This window comes from Alosa pseudoharengus, unplaced genomic scaffold (genome assembly GCF_046254945.1).
Source record: "Alosa pseudoharengus isolate Yale_2024_CS ecotype anadromous, Long Island Sound unplaced genomic scaffold, YU_APseudo_1.1 YU_APseudo_1.1_scf_13, whole genome shotgun sequence".
Taxonomy (NCBI): domain Eukaryota; kingdom Metazoa; phylum Chordata; class Actinopteri; order Clupeiformes; family Clupeidae; genus Alosa; species Alosa pseudoharengus.
The window spans coordinates 2,918,503-2,938,548 of NW_027468598.1; the positions used below are offsets into that span (position 1 = coordinate 2,918,503).

At 41.5% G+C, this 20,046-nt stretch overlaps 1 protein-coding gene across 1 annotated transcript in view; it reads left to right on the forward strand.

The window, feature by feature from the left end:
• Positions 1–20,046, forward strand: part of LOC143121459 (protein furry homolog) — a 522,367-nt gene that overhangs the window by 463,044 nt on the left and 39,277 nt on the right. Inside the window, exons 42-51 of the mRNA XM_076281827.1 lie at positions 16–203; positions 4,078–4,172; positions 4,263–4,831; positions 5,018–5,115; positions 5,207–5,377; positions 5,460–5,600; positions 6,609–6,788; positions 7,782–7,919; positions 8,169–8,243; positions 8,427–8,597. Of these exons, the coding sequence (XP_076137942.1) occupies positions 16–203; positions 4,078–4,172; positions 4,263–4,831; positions 5,018–5,115; positions 5,207–5,377; positions 5,460–5,600; positions 6,609–6,788; positions 7,782–7,919; positions 8,169–8,243; positions 8,427–8,597 (1,826 nt within the window). The remainder of the gene's footprint in view (positions 1–15; positions 204–4,077; positions 4,173–4,262; positions 4,832–5,017; positions 5,116–5,206; positions 5,378–5,459; positions 5,601–6,608; positions 6,789–7,781; positions 7,920–8,168; positions 8,244–8,426; positions 8,598–20,046) is intronic.

The following is a 20,046-nucleotide window of genomic DNA, read 5'->3' on the forward strand; positions in this document are numbered from 1 at the left end:
ATGTGTGGAGTGCAGACTGCAACCTGGAATGGCAGCTCAGTGAGGTGTCTCTGCAGACTGCGCTGTGCAGCTCATCACGTCACTATGCTGGCCGCTCATTCCAGATCTTCCGGGCTCTGCAGCAGCCATTGTCTGCTCATTCCGTGTCCGACCTGTTGTCCCGCCTGGTGGAGGTGGTAGGGGAACACGGAGAAGAGGTGCAGGTGAGGCGGGGGGTTTAGGATTGGGGCTTAGGGTCAGGGTTAACCTTTGAGGACCTGCTGCCTTGCATGGTGGAGATGGTTGAATGTAACAGGTACAGGTGGGCAGTGGGGGGCTGTGCTGAGTAGGAATAGATGTATGTGAGGATGTTTTGTGTTATCCTGTTTTCATTGGAAAAGTTATGTTTTATCTTTTCCTTCTTCTGGTGGAGGTTGGGGGTGGGGGAAACATAGGGATGAGGTGCTGGTAAGATTGTTTGTATGTATTTATTTGTGTGTGTTTCCTTCAATTAATTCATTTTGTTTGTGCATGTATGTTTTTGACATTTTTAGTAGCTATTCCTAATTGCTATGTGTCATGATTCTGGGCTTTACTGACACGACTGTTGTATTGGGTGAGGGGAAGCTGACACCCACCAATTGTCTGGGCTTTCCACACCATCCTGTGCAATGCTTTGGGCATTGCCGTTCCCATACAATTTAGTGATCAGTCAGAATACTTTCTGTGATCTTTAATCTGTAAAAGGCTGGTAGGATCTTGGACCCCATGGCAAACTTCTTTAGCCATCATTTTCACCACATGGTTGGTGTGCACATTCCAATTGATCCCATGATCAGCTCCTAGTTGTGATATGATGAGGAGCCATGCGAGCGGATAATTGGACCAGCGAGGTGGTGTAAACGAGAAGCTTGATGATCTTTCAAGCCCCCAACGTCATCTTCCAGGCAGCACTGCCACCGTCGACTTAAAGGCACCTGACCTGATTGGAATTTATCTAATCAATTAAAACTCATTAAATATGCTGTGAGCTGCAGGAAAACCACTTTCTCTAAAATTTTGGAGATAGGTGTGTAATTTTTCAAGTCGCTTGAGTCAAGGGAAGGCTTTTTTAGGAGAGGTTGCACAGTAACATGCTTAAAAGTGGATGGGACAACACCAGTGGCAAGTGAGCTGTTTACTAATGCCAGAATGAAAGGACAGATAATTGAAAAGATATCTCTGAAGAGCTGAGAGGGAATGACATCTGAGGGGCAGTGAGTGGGCTTCATCCGGGAGACTGATGCTTCAGGCCAGCTCGTCATTGTTGGTGATCATGCCTATCAATTTCAAGTCACTGGCGCACTTGATAGTCTTAGGAACTTGCTGCACATGATAGGGTTGAGTCTGGGCTGGGGTCCCTAAGCTTCATGTCAAGTCTGGATGGGGCTATGGGTAACGCTTTAGAATAACATGTGCTTATTAGGTATTAACAGTGCATAATAAGCAGTTAACAATTCATTACTAACAGTTAGTTAACTGTTGTTAACCTTTAATAACATTAACTAACTGTTAGCATGCAGCTTGTAAGTGTTAATAAGCAGCCTTTTAAGTTACTTACAAGCATATTTGTTAACAGTTGTAAGTGTTAACAAGCAGCTTGTTAATGCTTATTAATGGTGTATAAGATAAAAAAGGTGGATAACTAATACGCTTATAAGACCTTTCTTACCTATTTGTAGTAAATTTTGCAGCCCCCCCCAAACTAAAGCGAGGACCATGTAGCCTATAGTTCCACAAGCCCAACCTTCTATCTCTCCATATACTGTATCTCTCTATCTAGCTTGGTTTAGCCAGAGAATGTCTAATAAGGGCAGAACTGCCACTCTCGGAAAACTTCCGGTTTCTGAACTGGTTGCAGTTCTTTCTGTGGTTCCACATGAGGGCGCTCGTCCACGAGTGCAGAATGAATGGAGGTCTATGGAGCTGTACCCCTCAAAATCCACTTTTCTCGGGATATAATTTTTTTTCAAGTAATTTGAATATTGTATTCGAAAAGGGAAGGCAAAGAAAATACACTTGGTTGAGTAATATATTTTTTAAAGTCACTTAATTGTTCTAAAAAGCCTTTCAAACGTGTCGATGACGTCATTCATTAGCACCATGCTAGCGTGTTATGGGCAACAACTAGCCTGGGTGTTCCCATGCTGCCTTGCGCGTGATTTGATTCACGCTGCTAAGGCAGCCTGGAGACCATGGAGCAAATTTTCGCCTGAGATAGGCGACCAATCACAGAACAAGGGGGAAAGCAAGACGATGATGAGCTATGCACAGACGCATTTGATAGACATCCGTGGCACCCAATAAACGGATCTGGGCATTTTTTTCAAATACGAGAAAATTAACGTTTGGTTCCCAGACCACGTCTCATTGAGAAATGGTGGCGCTAGCCAGGCTAGGCAACAACCACCCAACCTGTAAGAAATCAAAAGGACATAAGTACTCGTTCATTCAACTTTTGACCTATAACCCATGTTGAAGTTATACAAACTACAATTCGGTACAATGGGACTTAATACGGAGTGGCCAGGCTCTCCGTAGTAGACGGGCTCTGGTTTAGCTGTGAGAAATGCACCTTCAAAATTGTTGCAGTGAGCAGGAATCGAACCCCAGTCTCCCACGTCAAAGAGTGCATCGCTACTTGTTAAGCTATACTACTGTTCGTAATTCACTGGCGAAAATGTTCATTTTGATTCTATATTCCGATGTTCTACTGTATATCATACTAGCTATGCTTTTTACAAATATGTTTCTGATGGAAAAGTGGTGTTTATAAGTTATATGCTTGCAATAGGTTTAGGTTTTGGCTGATGGCAATGACAATGCCAGCATTAATCACTCAGTTTAGATTAGAAAAATGTCGACATAGGCCGTGACAGAACATTTCTAGGGGGTGGGGTATTACACGTTGCCACTGTTTCCACCAATGATATGTATCGCTGCATCATCAACAACGTTGTTGGAACTACGGTGTTCGAACGTCGGAGGTAGCGAATTGCAACACAGGTACGATGCTTTCTGGAAACAGGTGTAACAGTGTCGTTGTTTGGTCACAAGTTGCGTCGTACCATGGTGGTTGAGCAACGTCGTTGCTAACTTTTCTAGAAACGACCCCCTGGCTAGTTGTTATTACTTACCTATCCATTTAATCCAGTGTCTTCCATGTCGTTAATCCTGCTAGTCATAGACCACTTGACTGAACTGAACTAGGGAAAACAGCGTCGGAAAAATTCAGTTGCTATCAGTTGATAACAGACATGTTGTGCAACACTGCCATCTGCTGGTTGTTCAGTGGAGGGTGTCTTCGCATTCAAATCTAGTGGTATTTATTTGTGGATCTGGTGTGCAGGAATGTCTCAAAATTACATCATCGACGTAAAAGCAAAAAGGAGATTCACAAATGCAGATTCCACATACAAAGTCAAGCATATTTATTTTCAAATCTCGAAAATATATTTACAAAGACACGTTTATTTATATAAATTTGTTTATTTATTTGTATGTCACATTTTTATATTTGTATTTTGTATTTGGATATTTATAAATGTATATGTATATATATCCTTTTATATATATTTAAATCATTTTGAGACAATCCTCACTCCATAGCTTATTAACACTTACAAGCTGCATGTTAACAGTTAGTTAATGTTATTAAAGGATAACAACAGTTAACTAACTGTTAGTAATGAAGTTAACTGCTTATTATGCACTGTTAATACCTAATAAGCACATGTTATTCTAAAGCGTTAACGGGCTAGGGTGTTAAATGTTGAACTGTAGTCTGCTGACAGAATCCTGACCTAAGAATGTCACGGCCAGGCTAATTTTCCTGGAACCAAAAACAGACAACAAAGAAACTTTCTTCAAGCAGGTTGTAATGAATCTCCTTCACAAACTTGAGGACTGTTAGAAATTCAGAAAAATATTGTGATCTCAGTATAGCAGTATAGCAGACAGTGAAAAAAAAAAAAAAGAAATTTCACAGAGCAAAGTCATGGGTCTGTGTGTGTGTTTGTGCTTACAATATGTATAAAAAATTATTTCTTATCTGTCTAGGGTTATGTGATGGAAGTTCTTCTCACACTGGAGTCAGTAGTAGACAACTTGGCAGAAAGCCTCAAAAACAATGACCTGATGACAATCCTGACAAGGTATACTTCCCCAATTTACCATCCTGGCCATTGTGGGAATGTTTATATCAGTTTTTGTGTCCATTAATATTATGATATTTTGCTATGCAGAGCAACCTCTCCCGACCTCTTGTGTAATGGAAAGCTGACATCCAGCAGGAAGAGCACTGGCGAACTGAACTTGTTCTCAGGTCCTTCCTCCTTAGAGCACAACCGCCACCAGAGAAGTTACTCTGTCCCCAAGAAATTTGATGAGGCAGAGTACTCCTCCCAGGTCCCACGCAGTGCCACGCTGGACTCCTGTACCCATCAGAGCCAGAACCCCATCCCCTCCATGGACTATTTCAGCAACTCCACCAGTATTAACCACCCTAGTAATCTGCTGACCACCATCTTCTGGGTGGCTGTGTCCCTAATGGAGTCAGATTTTGAATGTGAATACCAAATGTCCCTGCGGCTTCTGAGCAAGCTGCTGGCCCACCTGTCTCTGGACAGGCCGGAGAATCAGGAGAAAATGGAGAAGCTGCAAACTCAACTGAGGTGGAGTAGCTTCTCTGGGCTGCAACACCTTTTGCTCAAGGGCTTCACCTCAACCTCCAACACAGAGCTTACGCTGCAGCTGCTCTGCCAGCTTACACCTATCTCACGGGCATCTGTAGTGGACACCTCACAGGCCATAGGTAACACACACACACACACACGGCAAGAGCACACACACATGGCATCACACATGCAGATGAGTGCAATAACTCCATTACTGTTCTGTAATGCGGAACTCTTAGTGTTTTGTATTTGAATGTCACGCAAATGTTTTGGGAATGTTTGGAACAGTATTCCCACAGAACTTTATTTTTTTCATTTTGTAGGTTTCCCTCTGAATGTGCTATGCCTACTCCCCCATCTTGTGCAGAACTTTGAGTGTCCTACACAGTTTTGTAAAGATGCTGCTGAGAGAATAGCCCAGGTTTGTTCGGGCACAGCATTGTCATAGATATTGTTGGTGAAGTGGAATGAAGTGTTGCTGTCCGATTTGTAATTTCTTTACTGATTTACAGGTATGTCTGGAGGATAAAAATGGCAAATTGTCCAATCTGGCCCACGTCATGACTCTGTACAAAACTCACACCTACACACGTGACTCCACCTCCTGGGTGAGCGTTGTATGTCGCTACCTCCATGAGGCCTTCGCTGAAATCACCTTCAACATAGTTACCTACATGGCAGAGGTGTGTGTGGCCCATTGACCTACATGGCAACTTTCCTGTCCTCTGTCTGCATTCTTCATATGTCATTTTTCTTTTTTTGCAGCTGTTGGAAAAAGGCATTCCCAGTATGCAACAGACCCTCCTACAGATAATATACAGCCTCCTCAGTCACATGGACCTCAGTGACATTCAAGCCAAGCCTTTTAATGTAGAAGTACTCAAGACAATAGAGACATTTGTTCAAGTAAGATGCTATCAATTAATTGTCCTTAGCGTGTATGTACTGTGTGTGTGTGTGTGTGTGTGTGTGTGTGTGTGTGTGTGTGTGTGTGTGTGTGTGAACCTGTCTCCCTAATAACTAGTGTTAATCCTGATAACAAGGATTTCAAGCACAGTCTTGGAGAGTTGAGAGGAATTTCTGTTGAGTGATGTTACACTTTACATGATGCGGCTTTAACCATTGTCTTGTAGACCAACTTATGTCTTTCAAGTCATTGACTTTTCCACCCTCTGTTGAGCCTCAACTCACAAACAATTCTAACCCTAACCCTAACTCTAGTCCTGGCACTCAGTTGCACAAGTTCTTGACACAATGCAGGATTCTTAAAAGTGAAGTGACATCCTGGTCCTGTGAATAAATATCCAAAGAAATGTCCAGCTGTAGTGACTTAGAATCTAAGTCATAGAGTCAGAAAATCTCCATTATTATGCCGTAAAAATGCAATCATCATCTAAGTCTTAAGATCTTAATTGCATTTTAAGGCATATTAATGGAGATTTTCTGACATTTTCTATTCTATAGAACTTCCAGACATATTCTACTACCTTCTCTTTATCAATGTGTATAACTTGTATGAAGACTTAAGTACATTTTGTACCATATTAGTAATGAAAATGTTACTGGGTAGTTTTAACATACACATATGCATGACTCAAAATGCTTTCCAAGAATCCAGCCTGTGTGGCATAGCCAGTTAACCTATAATAATATAATAAGCCTTTTTCTTGAATCTTGAAAAAGCATGACCTTGTGTGTAAGTTGTAAATTCAAAGGCACACCCAAAGTTCTATAAATTCTCCTGTTGCTTTGGCTGCCAGCCACATTGCTGAGACATTCCATACATTCTATCATGAATGAACTTCTCTTTACAACCTGTGGCCCATATTCTGCCCATAGCACTAGCCACTACGGCTTAACTTGACGTGTGTGTGTGTGTGTGTGTGTGTGTGTGTGTGTGTGTCCATGCTCCAGACTTCGCACTGGAAGGAAGCATTGAACATTTTGAAGTTGGTTGTTTCGCGCTCAGCCAGCCTGGTTCAGCCGACATCCCAGCCCAGCAGCCTCGCACAACTGGAGAGCAACAGTGTGTGGAAGAATTCCTCTAAGATCCTACCAGGGAAAACTCTGGACTTCCACTTTGATATTTATGAGGTATATGTGCCATGGTCCTTCTCTCTCACTCTGATGATACTTCCTCCTTTTTCCTGTCATGTACAAGAGTGTCCTGTAGTTTGTCATTGCTCTAGTGAGAGGGTAAGGCTGTCTGTCTGTAGTAGAGATGCGCGGTTCGCGGTTACAGCCGCGGACTCCGCGGTTAAACCGCGGATCGGCCGGATGACGTGAAGAAATATGATATTTTAATTAAATTCGGGCGGGTGGCGGTTGAACCAATCAAACGCATCACCCATATACATTAAAACAACCAGCGGATGGCGGGCGGGTGCGGTTTTGAAAATTGGTCAAAAAACATTGGTGCGGATGGATGGCGGATGGATGATAAGTTTTGCTATGCGGTTACGGTTGAAATAATAGCCCATCCGCGCATCTCTAGTCTGTAGAAATACATTTTCACAAAAACGTGGTGTATCTGATGGAATTTTCTTCTCTACATAGATAGATAGATACTGTAGATAGATAGATACTTTATTGATCCCCAGGGGAAATTCTAGAAATAGTGGATTTAGGAGACATTTGAGTTGTTACACTGTCCTGTAATTTTCGATATTTTTGGCTCCCCTTCCTAGTGATGTGAAGGCTTGTGGGAGGAGAATGTGTGGGAAACAAACACTACGTTTTTTGTGTGCTCTGTGAATTCCAGGAAATGATGTCATTCCAACCACGTCTTTGCTCTGCCTCCTTTGTGTTTCAGCCAGTGAGAGTTCAGAGACAGCAGGATACAAGTGAATACAATTTAGTAAAGCTGGCTCAGTCATCCTGGTGTTTGTAATGCTCCAAGTTCCACAAGAGCTTTCTATGATATTCTGAAGTACTAATCTGTCAGACTAGTTTGCCAGATGACCTGACTTCAGGTACTAGAAGACAGAACATGGATGGATTATGTTAAGGAAACCTCCTCTCTGTTGTGTAAGTGATCAGACTGCCTCCTCTCTACCTCACCTCTGTTGTACATATCCTTCCTGGCAGACTCCTGTGATTGGCCGACGCTTTGATGACTTTCACGGCTCTCGGAGTGCCATTGCAGTGACACACAGCACCTCCTCCACCTCCAACTCCAACACTGAGCTGGTGCCTGTTAGCTGGAAGAGGCCACAGTCCTCACAGGCAAGTCACTTGTACTCTCACTTGGAACATGGCGACAAAGTAATGATATCTGCATCACATCAGTGAGTTAAAAATCTGAAGATATTGTATGACCACTGTCACAGAATGGATTAAATTAGGGTCCATAGTTGCTCTGGTATGTCTCTGCTCATAGCCCTGTGAGCAGGTATAAATGAAAAAAATCTAAAATCTAATTTGCTCAATTTACTTTAATTACAGTATTTGAAATTAAGGTATTTCTCCTTGCAGAAGAGAACTAGAGATAAACTGGTGAATGTCTTATCTCTGTGTGGACAAGAGGTCGGATTCACAAAGAACCCATCGGTATGCACAACTTAATATTAATTTGGTGTTGAAGCATTGCTATTTAGTGTGTTTTCCTGCAAATTTAAGATGAAAAGCTAAATAGTTTTCAGTTTTTAGGATAAAAACAGATGTTGTGGTTGGTCAGCTGGGCAGTTCTATCTGTCGGTCAGTTCTGTCTGACATGAGTTTATATGTTTGTAGGTGATTTTCTCCTCCTGTGGGGAACTAGACCTCATTGACCACCAGCCAAGTCTGGTGTCCTCAGACGACGGGACACGTGACCAGGACAACATGGATGACACTACCTCAGAGCAGCAGTTCTGGGTCGTCAATGATTTTGCCTTCCTTGATGTGGAGCTGGAGGATGGAGAGGTGAGTGTCTGGCCACAACATCTGGTAACTCATGGACATAATCTTTCATCAATCAATCAATCAATCAATGAATGTATTGTTAAAAGTGCAGTATCACCATGCAACATGATCTCAATACACTGTACACAAACAAATTAACAAATAATGGGGGTGGGGGTAAGTGAAAGCAAACAAAGACAAAAGATGCCAGACGGAGCGGTGTAATCGCCAGCGTACCCGTGACAACAAGTGCGAATCTCTGTAGGCATGACAGCTCAGCAGCCTGCCAGACATCTCACGTTGGAGACAGGTGACCAGCGACAGTGATTCCCTAATCTTGGTGTGAATAATGATGCCTTGTATAGTATTACATTCTTTACATGCAGTCTATTTATTTTATATATTATTATTATAACATTATAGAGGAGGAAGGGAAAAATAAAAATACATAAAATATATAATTAATATAATAATAACAATGATAAAATAACATTAACAGGTACAATTTGACATAGGAAAGTTTGTGATTACAGATCTGAATTGATTATAGAAAGGTAGAGACTTCAATGTATATTACATTGAAGATTATTCCAGGAAGTAGGGGCACCATAACAAAAGGCCGACTTTCCCAACTCAGAATGAATACGAGGAACCTTGAGCATCAAACAGTCATTTGATCTGGTCTGATAGGGACCAGAATTCCAAACAAACTGTTTTTTTTTGTTGTTTTTTTACAAAATTTAACGTCATTGTATGTTGCGTAATACGGCTGTTCTAACAACCCACTGTCAGAAAACGGAAAGGGAAGGAGAAATGTAAGCAGTTCGCCAACCTTGACTCAAGCAACTTGAATGCCTTCAGCTCCTGTGATATGTATGCTGATGTGTGAATGACAAAGTTAGGCTATAAATAGCCAAATAAGTTACTGGTGACAATGACGGATCTTTACTTAATGCTATTGGGTCTAATAGATATGTAATAGATATGGGTCCACACCGAGCAAGCTTATCTTCTCTTGATATCGACCAGATAAAGCCATCAGGCTACTGGGCTCTGCTCAGCTCAACTCAAATCTACGCACTTCAAGTAGATGTCATGTAAACAATATGGCCGCGGTAAACTAAACCGGTGTCTGTGAACCAATTAGTAAATAGTCTTACCCCCATAACATTTATGCACTTACTCATTGTGAAAGGCATGACATGCAAAACTGTTGGACCAATTATCATTGTTAATCAAGCATATATATTATATTGTAGTTCATCAGTCTCAGTGAAAAGGCATTTTAATTTGAACATTGGATGGTGATGGTTGGTTCAGCTTGGTCAAAGGAACAAAATGTGGTTGAAATGTCACAGGCCACCAAATCAGCGGATGTGCCAGATGTGTGTCTGGCAGATGGCTGATGTCTGGTACATTGACACTGTATCAGAATGGGCTTTACAGCACACACAATATTATTTTCCACATCTACTGAGGAAAGAGCGTCAGAGCTGAGGTGTCTGCTTCTCTTGCAGAGGAACTCCTTCTATGCCTGTTTATTAGATTACATTCGATTAGATTCAACTTTATTGTCATTGTGCAGAGTACAAGTACATAGACAACGAAATGCAGTTTGTGTCTAACCAGAACTGCAAAAAATAACACAAAAGTGAGCAAGAGCAAGAATGCTGCCAATTTCAGTTATATGAAAGCAGTGTTTCCGCTAGATTTTTTTTTAACAGTGGCGGCGGCATAAGTGAAGTGAAACTGGACGGGCCATAATAGCCTCTGACTAGTTTTAGGCTACTTATTGTTAAATTGCAATGTGAGTGGCAGCCAGCAGGGGAGGATACGTCGGCAGGATTATTTAAAAAGCAACTGCAACTACATTGTGCATCTGCCCTGATTCTGATATCGTGGCTGTATTAATTAAACCGTGGCTGAAATAAACGTAGAGGAAACACTGGAAAAAGATTTGTGTAAATTCTTTAGGAGGGTGAATACACATAAAGCTCCAGGACCTCACAACATCCCAGGTCGTGTTCTCAAGGCTTTGCATCTGAACTGGCTGAAGTCTTTATGGACATGTTTAATCTCTCCCTGCTCAGTCTGTTGGGGATCACATTGGCCAGCGGCAGTGGCAAGTGCAACACAAACAGTTTGCCTGAACTGACAATCAAGAGATCATATTACATCAGCAGGTCCACAGACGATGCAATAGCATTTGCTTTGAACACTGTTCTCGCTCACCTGGATAAGAAAAACACCTATGCACCGATGCTCTTCAACGACTACAGCTCCGTTTTTAAAACCATAGTTCCATCCAGGCTTATCATGGAACTGAGAGACCTGAACATCAGTTCCTCCTTGTGCAATTGGATCCTTGACTTCCTGACTGACAGGACACAGGCGGTACGGCTGGGTAACATCATCTCCTCCACTCTAACATGTCCTAACCGGATGCGATGCGAGCAAACATTAGTGATAAAATCTGTTTAATTCCATTGTTTTCAATTGGAGTGTCAATGCAGTGATACTGCAAACTCTTAAAAGTAGTTAGAACTATAAGGCAGAAAAACGACAAGTTTCCTCATGCTGCTTCTTTATGTTGGAATGTGCAAAAATGTACAAACAATCAAGAGGATGCCTTCTTGTATGTGATTTCTGCAACAGTGATACTGCAAATGTGTTGATAGCCTTGTTGATTTATATGCTGTAGCCTAGTGTAAAGCATGTCACACAGTGGCCTAGCCTACAGAAAACACTTAATTGATGTGATGTGATATAATGATAACTTGTATGCCTACAATGGTTTATTAAACATCATAGTAATTTATTTAGTCAGTCATCATGTTCATGCTAATGAATAGGAAGGACACCTAAACGATAGCCATAAACCAAAATGTCGCGCAATATCTACCGTGATTCCCTATGCGTGAGTCACGAGCTCCTTCCAGCTGACTCTGGCAGATCTCGTGGACACCAGGGTTCGACCAAGGGAAAACAGGTTCTGGGAGGGTGTTTGGCTCGGGGTCATGGTGCAAAGGATGCTGAAAATGCAAAATGCACTGTTCCAAATTATTATGCACAACAGAGTTTCAAGACGTTTTATAGGTTGTAAAGAACTAAAAATTAGTAAATGTAGATCCAGGAATGCACTAATATTTTGTTCGTAGTACCAGTTTGCAACAATTATTAGTTAACACTAAGTTGTAAATACTTCGGAAAAAAAATATATAGTTCTAGTTGTGGTAAACTTGTGGCAATGTTGCAGCAAATTTGCAGCAATGTCATATGCAAATTAGGTTTGTCACCAGAAGTTCACTGGAAGTTTGCCATCATTGGCTAAATGTGGTGGCAAATCACTGTTGAACACATTTGCCACTATTGGAAAACTTCTCATTGTTGCCAGAACTTTGCTGGAAGTTTGCCTCTAGCAGCCAACACTAGAAAACTTCTGGCAATATTTTCTAGTGAACTCATTTGTTTCCCACAAATCACCCACAAGTTTGCTGCAAATCTGCCGCAAACTTTTAATTTTTGTAAGGGAATTGCATCCATTGAACTTGTGAGTTCTTGGAGAGTTTCTGCTTTAATGTCTTTGCAGGATGTCAGAATAGCCTCTTCCAGAGCTGCTGCTTGGATGTGAACTGCCTCCCACCCTCATAGATCTTTTGTTTGATGATGCTCCAAAGGTTCTCAATAGGGTTGAGGTCAGGGGAAGTTGGGGGGCACACCATGAGTTTCTCTCCTTTTATGCCCACAGCAGCCAATGACCCAGAAGTATTCTTTGCAGCATGAGATGGTGCATTGTCATGCATAAAGATGATTTTGCTACGGAAGGCACGGTTCTTCTTTTTGCACCACGGAAGAAAGTGGTCAGTCAGAAACTCTACATACTTTGCCGAGGTCATTTTCACACCGTCAGGGACCCTAAAACGGCCTACCAGCTCTCTCCCCATGATTCCGGCTCAAAACATTGTCTTTGTGTATTGTTCCAACAAATGTATTTTTGAAATGTTTCAAGAAATGTGCCAAAACGACCAAGATAAACTGCAATTTGTGGCATTTGAGAAAGGCTCTGTGTGGTAAACATGTGCACGCTCACATTCATATTTACAGCGTATGATTGTAGTTTGTATTTGTTTGTATTCTTTAAATAACAAGGGCATGGCTAAGTGAAAATGACAATATGGGGGGGGGGGGTTGGGGGGAGTAATGGTGTGTGTACCTGTGTGTGTGTGTGTGTGGGGGGGGGGGTATTAGGGGTGGGAGGGGGTGATGAAAGTGACATACCAAACCTGGTGCTCTGGCAGGGACACAAACATCACCTTCATAATAACGTCTCCCTGTGGCATTTTTATTTATGAGTCAAAAATAGGAGAGGTATCAGTTCCTAACTTCCCAGCCAAATGTCATTATACACATTTTAAAGCAGTCTCTCAGCATCAAATTACCCCTAACCCCCCTATTTTTCTCTCAGAAAACTTCACTATAGCCCATGCTATGTGATCACGAAATCAACTAAATTCTGTCATGTTAAATGTAAGCAGAGGTTCCTTCTAAATTCCCTCTCAACACTAGCCTGGTGTTACCATCCTACGTACTTCCGGCCAAAATTTGATTTCAGCCTCGCACGTAGTCTGGCCCAACCAACAGTATGCGGTTCGCGTACGACCGCGCCAATCAGCGAACAGTTGAGTGATGACGCGGAACTTGCCTGCCGAGTTGCTTGTAGTCCAGCGAAGCTTGTAGTTCAACAGCATAGCAACAATGGCGACGGAGGAAGAGACGCTAGAAGCTATCCACGAAGTTGTCTCAACTCTCGAGGGCATTACGCAATTAAAGCAGGAACAAGAGGCTTGTCTTGTCAATTTTATAAATGGCAAGGACGTCTTATAACTCTCCTTCCAACTGGCTTTGGGAAAAGTTTGATTTATCAGATGGTGATAGCTAAACCTAAACGCACAAGTCAGGGTTGCCAACTCTCACGCATCTGGCGTGACACTCACGCTTTCAGCACCAATCTCACGCTCTCACGCACACTCAAGAAATGTCACGCCAAATCCATTCTTTTTTTTTTGCAATCCGTTCATTTTTTGTTGATGACTAGACTAGACCACAGCATTGTTTCTAAATGACAGGATACGAGTTTAAGGCATAGATATGTCTAGACCAACAGCAGGTAGGTCTAATATCCGCCTACAACGTTCTCAGCGCAGTTTTCTCTGATTGTTGATTCGCTGACCAGGCTATTTTAATCCGGTCCGCGGCACCTTCACGGAACATGCTGCTTTAGACATGAGGCAGACCGACATAAATTGTGGCCGCCCATTCTTATAGGAACTACTCGCGAAGTAGCCTCACAGACATCACATGAAATAACTTTTTCTCATCTTTTATAAGGTGCTATAGCCGCTATTTGCTGGGATAAACGGTTCGCGAGAAAAATAAATTAACTTTCAAGAAATAATCATATTAGGCTACTATAGCTCTGCGCTCATTTCAATTCCTATAGGAGGAATATCTCACAAACTTTTCGTTCCACACATGACAAACCGTAAACATAAACAGCAGACCTTACCGAACACAAAGGTGTAATGCAATCCCCTGTACAATAAGCCGTTCCAGAGTAATCCGGTTTTGAAATGGTAGCACATTTCTATATGGTCTCCAATTTTGGGCTTTAAGTGTCTTACAACTGAGCTGTGCTTAAATACCTACATATGTGTAAATATTAAAATCAGAGGATATATAGCTCATGGCTAAGAGTTTGTGGATGTAGCCATAATGATTTGTTTTCACAAAATGCTAAGCATGCATGTATTTAAGTGTCTTAAAAAGTGTGCTTATATTGGTCAATGCATAAGTTCATAACAGGCCAAATAGAAAATAAATGTTAAATGTTAAATATACTGTAGCCTAAACATAATATTAAAATCAGATGATGTAGGATAGTATAGAGTTAGATAAAGTTGGATGGCTCCAGAACTCACACCAGTGGATTGGGTCTTAAAGGAGCCACACGGCTTTTATGACACTATAGCTGTTCTGTTGACCTTTAGATTTGTTGCTACTGGGCATGAAGGGCAGGCCAATTATGAGTTCTGTCCAACATTGATGGTAGTTTTAGAAGAAAAGTCACCACATTTTAATCATATTGCAATACCAATAACCGTGATCATTTTGGTCATGATTTTTCATCAAATGTTCATACTGTATCTCTAGTGGCTGGTAGACTTTGGAATCCACCAGCCACAATGGTAGGTGGAAAAAAATATTTTAGGCTATTTGCATCCCTGATACATACGTACACTCATACACACATTCATAAGTCTCAATCTGTCAATTTCTTTCCACAAAACTCGCCAGAAGTCATCATTTAAGGGGTTTATTTTTAATTTTTTTCTACTAAGCTACTACCTTTTTCAGGTGGGCAGGGGGCCCCTTTTCATGTCTGTGCCCAGGGGCCCAGTGGCTCATAATCCTTCCATGCCACAGGGTTAAAACACTGGTCTTGTTTTCAAGTGCAATCAATAATTGTACATTTTGAAGAAACTTAAATCATGGATTATACTGTACATAGCAAAAAAGTCTGGGGACAGACATTTTTAAAATTAGGTTTAGGGAAAAATTTAACGCACACGCACTATGACTTCACAAAATCTCACTCCAGCCAAACACCCAAAGTTGGCAACCCTGACAAGTGTAGGCTACTACATGCATCACTACTTATCATGTTTTCAAATAAACGTTTGCTGCTCGTTATTCTCCCCCCTACTCTCAAATTACCTTAACAAAATCAATGCGGCATAGGCCTAGGCCTACTTAAGGAATGGAATGTTAGCTACCCTACCGAGCGGGGCTCAAGGCGAGGCGGTGTGTCTTGACGTGAGCTAGCCTGTTACCGAGCGGAGCTCAAGATAAGGCTGCTGTGATTGTGCTTGACTGGGACTAGCGGTTACTGAACTGGGCTCAAGGTAAACCGCTCCGTGTTTGTGTTGAGCTGGGCTCCAGGCGAGGCTACCGTGCTTGTGGACAGTAACGTTAGCCAGTCACCGAGCATGGCTCAAGGTAGGCTGCGTTGTTTTATGCCGAGGCAAGCTCCAGGTTAAATAACACGTAGGTCGTCAGTACAATCCAATTTATCCGAGAGTGTAGTCTGAACAGCCCGTGGAGAACAAAGTAAGCTCCGACGAAGTCACCGGGCTGCAACAATCGTCTGATAAGCGGTGAGAAGAGATAACAGGGAAAACTGGCGTGTGACAAGAGCTGATATAATCTCGGCGACGTGACGCTTTTGGTATACAACTCTCGGTCTGTGGCTGGCGCAAGTTAGAGATATATCCACTACGAAGAGACTGCCCTAGCGGTCAGGTAGCCTGCATACTAGCCAGCGGTCTGTTTACTACTGAGAGCAGAAGAGCCTGAAGCGGAAGTGGTAAGCGTAAAAGCCTGAACTCCGGCGCACAGCACACATCATTACCAAACGTTGCTGATTGGTTAAGGGAACTCCAATAGACCTCTCCAGAATATATCCCGCCTCCTAACTTCCGTATCCATCCAACTTCCGGGCGTGGATTGTCTATGGGAAATAACATGGCGTTTTGAAAGATCGTACCTCTCAAACTCTGTAGGTGACAAAGTAGAAAAAGCTGCTGGGCAGATTGGCCTACACACTTCTGCCATCTAGTTTACACTGGATTTTATGATTTTCGGTGCCGTTTAAGTAGTATACTACTTAAACGGCACCGACAATCAAAAAATCCAGTGGAAACTATATGGCAGAAGTGTGTAGGCCAATCTGCTCACCAGCTTTTTCAACTTCGCTACCTACAGATGTTTTACCGGTATGATATTTCGAAACGCCATGTTATTTCTCATAGACAATCCACGCCCGGAAGTTGGATGGATCCGGAAGTTGGATGGATACGGAAGTTACGGAGGCGGGACTTATTCTGGAGAGGTCAATGATTTTAAACCTCAAAATAAGCATCCGCCCATTACGGAGACAGATTATTATTACTTTGTTCCAGACTGTATGACGAAGAGAATTCGTAGTCACAGGCGGTAAGGGCCAGGCTATCTCAACACACGCCACTTCTTTGAAATACTGTAAAAAATACCACTGGAAATCATTTGCTTGAAGTGATGAACAGGCACCCAGATCATCCTGCCAGATATCAGGAAACAGGAAAGTTTGTATTGTCTGTATTATTACTCAGGCATTCTGCCTGGCTCCCATTACCTTCCCATTAAGGGTAGTGATTATTCTAGATATTCTATGTCAAGTCAAGTCAAGTTTATTTATATAGCGCATTTCATACACAGATTTCATTCAATGTGCTTTACAAGCAGTGTTGGGAGTAACGAGTTACAAAAGTAATGTAATTACTGTAATGTATTGCTTTTTGCTGTAACGCAGTAATGTAAGGCATTACAAAAAACAATTGGGTAATATTTTACTCGGTACAAACTTCAGTAACGCGCATTACAATGCATTTTAACCTGAAATTAAGTGGTGTTGTTTTGATACATATTCGCAAACAACTGCGCAAATAGCAGAACGTATCTCCTGTTACTGGTTGAAGATGACAGTGGCTGGCTGTAGTGTGATCAGAAGAATAATTCAAGAATTTACATTTACATTTAGTCATCTAGCTGATGCTTATCCAAAATGACTGACAGAGCTTTCAATTAACCACATTATAATCAATAGGCCAAAATCATCTGTGCCAAATTTCGTAATTCAAGTCCAGTGCAGAACTGAATAAGAAAATAATAAGGCTATGTATCTTGAAGTTCCAGTATGTGAGAAACTTGATATACCTTAATATCTCCAACCTCAAGTATGCAGCTAATAAGGAAATAGACATGCAATACTTGACATGCAATGTTTGTTTTATACCTCTCAAGCAGATTGAAGGATCCTCATTAAACCCAACACAGTTAATTAAGCCTAAATTAACTGATAAGGCATTAAAGATCATGGGCTCACAGGTAGAGGTTAAAGGTCATGAGGCTATAGCTGGCTGAGGCATAGAATCAACTATCTGAATTGACATTAAAAAAGATTAAGACATTTATTAAAGCAAAACTAACTTTATTTTCTGTAAACAGTTGTTTCAACCTCCACATCTTATTTTAGTATTGTAGTAATAGCCTCTCTGAAATCAGGGGAAATCTAAATAATTTGCTGTTTTAAAAATGCAAACATCTGTGTGAATACCTGTTTTAAAATAACTGTTTTAGTTCATAAATGATATTGGAGTAAAAACAAAGTACTATTACATAACATTCAGTACATCAATAAAAACATTGTAGTTCATTTAGACAAGCTGAATAGCAGAAGTTTTAGATTAAATCCAAACCATTTCTGTCAAACTTCTGATAAACATCGTCATCTTGAGCTATTTCCTTCAACTTAAAGGAATTATCCGGAGTAAAATGCACTATCGATTTCCGGATGATTGGGGGTACATACGTTGAGTTGACATCAAAATTATGTCATTCGGATGTGTTTTGAGAAAGTTTGATTGTACCGTTTTCAGTCACAACTCGTAGCCTGGAAGTGAGCGGGGCATTTCAATTGCGCCGCTACAAAACGCTATTTTTATACCTCTTCTACAGTTCCAAACAACATAACACTTACGTGGTAGTGAGTAGAGGGTCCCTAAAGCCAAACCGAAGTATCCCGAGGTCTTTATGTGGTCGAATAGAGAGTCCAGAATGAATTTCATCAAGCCAGTACCTTTCCGGAAATGTTGCCATCTTTGCCGCCACCTTCAGGGGAAAGTCCGTAGGAGTCTTATTGCTGAGTGTGTTGTAACACGCTCTGGAAATTCACAATTTCGTCACCGTTTTTTTTTTTTTTTTTTTTAAAACATATTCCAGTATTTCTTTCGAAATTGAAATGAAGTTGGACTGGACTATGTTTTTTTTTTTTAAACGGCGACGAAATTGTGAATTTCCACGTATGTACCCCCAATCATCCGGAAATCGATCTAAAGTGCATTTTACTCCGGATAATTCCTTTAAATTATAACGCCAGACAATCGATGTAAATGTCTATCTTGATAGAATAGTGTTAGAAATAAAAACTACCCTTGCATCGCATTGCAATAGTTATACTTTCTTCCCTGAAGTTGGTAGTAGGCATATAAGCAACGGCAGCAGCGGACTGATATTACCTAGGATTCTACTAAGTATTATGGGTTTTTAGGATGTGAAGGGATGTAATCATGGGTTTCATAAGGGTTTATACTATTGCATGGGTTTTCATGTTTTAGAAGAATGTAGTCATGAGTGTCATAAGTCTTAATGCCACTGCATTTGCTGTGAGCAGTGTGAGGTCATTGTATCTTGTGTAGGCCAGACCGACTGTCAGCGGAGTCGGGTGAGTAGAAAAGTACTGGGGGTACCAGGATGAGAGGATCTCCTCCTTATATGGTTAAGGGAGAGGGGGTGTTATCAAGCTGGTAAGGACTGGACAGGACAGGGATGAGGAGGCCACTGTGCCTTATGAGTTAGGGCCTGTCTAGCTAGGAAAAGAATAAGATAAGAAGGCCTTATTTCACCAAACTGGAAGGAAACAGAAAAACTTAGGGTTACACTATTTTACATATGTTACCTATGCATTACATAGGTTTGCATATAGTTTTATGCATGATGGGAAGATGGTTTCCACCAACCCTGCTTGGTACTGATTGGTGAAGGGTGTTGAGGGAGAGGGGGTGTTATCAAGCTGGTGAGGACTGGGCAGGACAGGGATGAGGAGGCCACTGTGCCTTATGAGTTGGGGCCTGTCCAGCTAGGAAGAGAATAAGATAAGAAGGCCTTAGGGTTAGACAATAAGATAAGACGGCCTTATTTCACCATACTGGAAGGAAACAGAACTTAGGGTTACACTATTTTACATATGTTATCTATGCATTACATAGGATGCATGATGGGAAGATGGTTTCCACCAATGTAAGCGACCCTGCTTGGTACTGATTGGTGAAGGGTGTTGATGGAGATGGCGTGAGATGGCGTGAGAGGGTGGCACTTCTCCAGGGCTGAGGAGTATAAAATATAGTGTACAGCAGGGGTATTCAATTAATCTTCAGCGAGGTCCAGTTACGGAAAATTTCCTCAAGCAAAGGTCCGGAGCATCATAATGTTTAACGTGCGTGTTTAGGCTATGTATATGTACAGTATGTATGTATAATATTAGGATGGATGGATGGAGCCTAGTTGTAGATAGATAGATAGATAGATAGATAGATAGATAGATACTTTATTGATCCCCAAGGGGAAATTCAAGAAATAGAAGAGTGTAAGCCTAGGCCTAATGTTTAATGTGAAATAAAATAAGTAGCCTAAAAGGCAACATTCGAAATGAGGAGAAATAAGGCAAGATAAGAGTAGCCTAATTGGGGAGAAAAACTTGAGTAGCCTTGGCTATTTTTAAGATCTTAACGTGAACTTAAAATAAAATTTGAGCTGA